The sequence below is a fragment of the Aphelocoma coerulescens genome, chromosome 9 (assembly GCF_041296385.1).
Source record: "Aphelocoma coerulescens isolate FSJ_1873_10779 chromosome 9, UR_Acoe_1.0, whole genome shotgun sequence".
Classification (NCBI taxonomy): Eukaryota; Metazoa; Chordata; class Aves; order Passeriformes; family Corvidae; genus Aphelocoma; species Aphelocoma coerulescens.
The window spans coordinates 14,930,659-14,934,786 of record NC_091023.1 but is presented as its reverse complement, the minus strand read 5'-3'; the positions used below and the strand labels follow the sequence as shown (position 1 = coordinate 14,934,786).

The 4,128-nt window shown below is 54.8% G+C and overlaps 1 protein-coding gene across 1 annotated transcript; it reads left to right on the top strand.

The window, feature by feature from the left end:
- The first annotated feature begins 1,464 nt into the window (after positions 1-1,464).
- On the top strand, positions 1,465-3,367 carry LOC138114476 (phospholipase A and acyltransferase 1-like). Its single transcript, XM_069023940.1, has 4 exons — positions 1,465-1,551; positions 1,998-2,206; positions 2,405-2,673; positions 3,078-3,367. Exons 2-4 carry the CDS (start codon positions 2,089-2,091, stop codon positions 3,198-3,200), a joined length of 510 nt encoding a protein of 169 aa, XP_068880041.1. The 5' UTR covers positions 1,465-1,551; positions 1,998-2,088; the 3' UTR covers positions 3,201-3,367.
- The last annotated feature ends 761 nt before the right edge of the window (positions 3,368-4,128 follow it).

Below are 4,128 nucleotides of genomic sequence, written 5' to 3'. Positions count from 1 at the left end.
GGGGGGCTCTGATGGGGCCTCGCTCCCGGCTCAGGTGGAGCAAGTATGACTGCCAGAGTGGGTCCTGGATGGTTGGACAGGAGGGTTTCCTTAAGAGGGCTTGCTGTTGTTTCTACTGTAATGCTGGTTATTATTTACTTACCCTTTCTCCTTTCCCTTGTATCCATAAACTCATGTTAGCCAGAGAAGTATTTGCAGTCTCCATTGTGAGTTAGGTTATTCTGGTCCATTCAAGAACACACCAGCTGTCCATACACACAGGCCACAGCTATTTTGGAAAGGGTATGAACAAAAAGGGCCTTTCAACCTCATTACACAATGAAAATGAATCAGCGAGAGAGACCTACTTGTCCACAAATGAACTGTCAACTTTATGCTGGAATTTCACTGTGTTTATAATACCATCTTTGCTGCCTGTTCACTGGCAGTTCCTATTGCACTCTTGTGCCTGCTACAGCGTGATTCAGTGACTGCTGAGCAGTGCTGATCACACTCACCTCCCTTTGCACTCGGTGGGAGCGCAGGCCAGTCCCTGCCCGCAAGATCCCAGCTCAGGCTCCCCCAAGAAACAGGACCCTGCTGCACCCAGGTAAAGCAGATTTCTGGGTTTCCATGTATATGCTTTTTTTTTTTTTTTCAATACCACAAGAATTGCCTTGGTGATTCAATTTCCAATGCAAAGCTTTGCAAGTAGTTCAGACTTAAAGAAGGGGATAATACAGAAAGCAGAACTGCTGTTCAATGCTCCACTGACTTAACAATTTCATGTCACTGGAAGACAGAAAGATGATAAATCTTCCACTGCTCTCATCTTTTAAATCAACAAGCTTGCTCACCTGACTTCTGAAATGTAAGGCTTTAAATACACTGCTTAGTGCAACTCCCCCAGAGGACAGTTTTGTTGTTAGTTTTATCACACTCTCCAGCGCCAGTCAAGAAAATGGCTATATGGGCTCAGTTGTGCTCATCTCTTGGACCAGGACCCTTGCTGGGCACAATCATGATATTTCTCTGATGTCCTGAAGGAAACAGCCAGGCCACGTCATAAAAATATATCCTAGAAATCTCTTCACCCTAAAATTATTTCGCTCAGAGCTCCAGCTCCTTTGTTTTTCATCACAGTGAAGAAGTAGAACGGCACAACCTCATTTTTCTCTCGAAAGGTTTCCTGGTGAGGGATGCTCACTCACCGCTCGGTCGAGGAGGACAGGAGTCCCTCGGCACATGGAGGGGCTCGAGGAGCCGCAGCAGAGTCTCCGGGAAAGTGGCAGTGCTCCGTCTTCATCGGGGACAGGATCGGATTTCTCACTAAACGAGTGGTTTTGGAAACAATCTCGGAGGACAGCCTCCGCATGGGAGGGGAGGTGGGAGGGAGAAGGCGGGGGAGGTGGCACGGGATGAGATGGACGAGATGCGGAGGGCTCGGGACAGCGCTCGGTCAGCGTCGCCAGTGAGCCCGGCAGAATCCGCGCAAGCGCCATCCTCTTGTTATTTCTAGCGGGAGCAGCGGGCCGGGAGCGGGGCCAGGACAACAGCGGGGCAGGCGCTGGGGTGAGCGGAGCTCGGCGGATGCGAGCGGGCGTTTGCCAGCGGGATGCGGCCCCCTCCAGGCTGCCGGCGGCGGGCGCGGCTCTGCCGGGCGGCCGGAGGCGCCCCAGAGCCTGGGCCCGGGCTCGGCACCGCGGGCACCCCCGGGCACCGGAGCGGGCCGGGCCCCGGCAGCAGCGGAGCCCCGATCGGAGCGCGGCCGGGACGGGAGCGCGGGCGCCGTGGGCGGGCGGGGGCAGCGGGGGACGGCGGCAGCAGCTGAACGCGCAGCCGGCCCGGCCTCGGCCGCGGGAGGATGCGCTGGGTGGGAGCGGGGCCGTCCCGTCGCCTGCCCTGCGCCGGCAGCGGGAGCGGCCCCGAGCCGGGTCCGGCGGAGCGGGGCCGCCGCTCCGGCAGCCGCTGCCCTCGGGGCCCGGCGCTGACACGCTCCGTGCCCGCGGTCCCGGCAGGTGCCTGTGCACAGCCCACGCCTCTGCCCTGCTCTGCCCTGCGCCGAGCCAGCCCAGCTACAGGCGCGTGTCCTGACTGCACGCTCCTGAGATGGCACACGGCAATCGCAACCCCAAGCCTGGGGACCTGATCGAGATCGACCGGAAAGTTTACCAGCACTGGGCCCTCTACGTGGGGGATGGATATGTCATCAACGTGACACCTGTAGGTAAGGCTGGTTCAGCCTGGCAGGGTGCACAGTAGATGTTGGGATGTCCCAGGATCCCTGTCTCCTTCCATGTGCTGCTCCATATGGACCCTGTGTGTGTAGATGATCATTCCACTAGCAGTCGGAAACCCACCTGAGATCCTGGAGAGGCCAGAGAGGATGTGCCTACCTGCCTTATCTCCTCCCTGCCTTCCCCAGATGAAGGAGCCCCATCCCTGTTTGTCAGCACCACATCAATATTCACCAGAAGGGCCAAGGTGAAGAAGCAGCTCCTGAAGGAGGTGGTGGGAGATGATAAATGGCGTGTCAACAACAAGTATGACCGCTCCCGCACTCCTCTCCCAGTGGAGGAGATCATCCAGCATGCTGAGGAGTGGATTGACAGGGAGGTGCCATATGATTTGGTTGGCAGCAACTGTGAGCACTTTGTGACAATGCTCCGCTATGGAAAGGGAGTCTCTGACCAGGTGAGTGACACGGGCTGAGCCCCTGGGTGCCTCCCAGAGCACCTCCTGGCTGCTCGCTGTGAGCCGCGGGACTGGGACACAGCCTGCAGCCTGCAGCCTGCATGGGGAGAGCCAAGTCCCAGGCGTGGGCTCCAAAGCAGCGTGGGCTCCAAAGCAGCGCTGCCTCTGGCCTCTGGGGACCTGGAGGGTCACTGTGGTCTGTCTGCACCCTGACAGTGCCCTTGACTGAGTGCCACCTCCTAGGGGTAAAAACCTGGCTGTTAACGCCTTCTGCTTATGGGGCACATGTCTCTGACTGATTTATTTACCCTGACTATCCCTGCCTTTTCTATATTATCCTGCTGGGGGAGTAAATATAAGTGCTTATCATGTTTCCAGCCTGTGTTTTACTTTTCCTTTTATAGGTCAGAAAAGCACTTATTGGTACTACAGCAGCAGCAGCAGTAGGAGGTATCCTTGCTGTTCTTGGCATCGCTGTTGTGAAGGGCTTGTCTGACAACACATCCAGGAGAGAGAGAAAGTACTAGTGATGGGCTGTCAGGAAGAGCTCAGAGCGAGGCAGGGGGAGCCCCTGGCCACAGCAACCACTGATCAGCTTTTGATACATCTGCCACCAAGGCTTACTGGCAACTGTGCCACCCTTGCTGTAAACATTAAATAAGCCTTAATAAAATGTCAGCTATCCAAACTTTAATTGCCCCCAAATCCTTTTTTATCTGAGTAGAGCTTTGTGTGCTCTACTTGGAGGAGCAGCCTTGTTTTTCCCTGCTATCCCATTAAGAAATAAGAAGTCAAGATTGTCACCATTCAAGGTGACTCCCAGCAGCACTAACCTGGTTGTCACATCTGCTTTTATTTCATTGCCTGTGGTGATTTTTGTGGTAGTCTGGGAGCGCTTGCACCGGTGCAGGCTTTTCATCCATTTTTATCGGTTGGTTCCTATAGGCTTTTCTGTGTATCCATGATTTTAACCTTAACTTTCTGAACAAGTAAAATAAAACTACTGCTGGGGGTTTTCCAGCTGAGGCTCTGTGTAGGTGGGAAAGCCCTGGCTGCAATGTCTGCGAAGAGCAGGCAGGGCACGTGCAGTGTCTTGGAGCCTGTGCCTGTGGTGCCTAAATGAAGAAGCTCCCCGGAGGCTGGGAGGTCAGAGGGAAGGGCAGGTCTTGTAAGCTGTATCCTTCAGAGTTTCATAGGAGTGCTCTGATTTCAGCATGATGATGTTTTGCTTGCTTTTTCCCTGCCTGCAAAGTGCCTCCCAATGTACTGAGCCACGCCATTCCCTTGTCACAAAGCTGGTGTGTGGATTGTCTTGGAAGAAGACTGTTTAGGGGAAGTTTGCTTCATTGTCCTTTGCCTGAAGTATCTGCCTTTAGAGTTTGGAACCAGGTTTCCCACATCCCACATGTGAGACACGGAATCCTGTGTTGCTTTTGTTACAGGCACCTGCCTGGA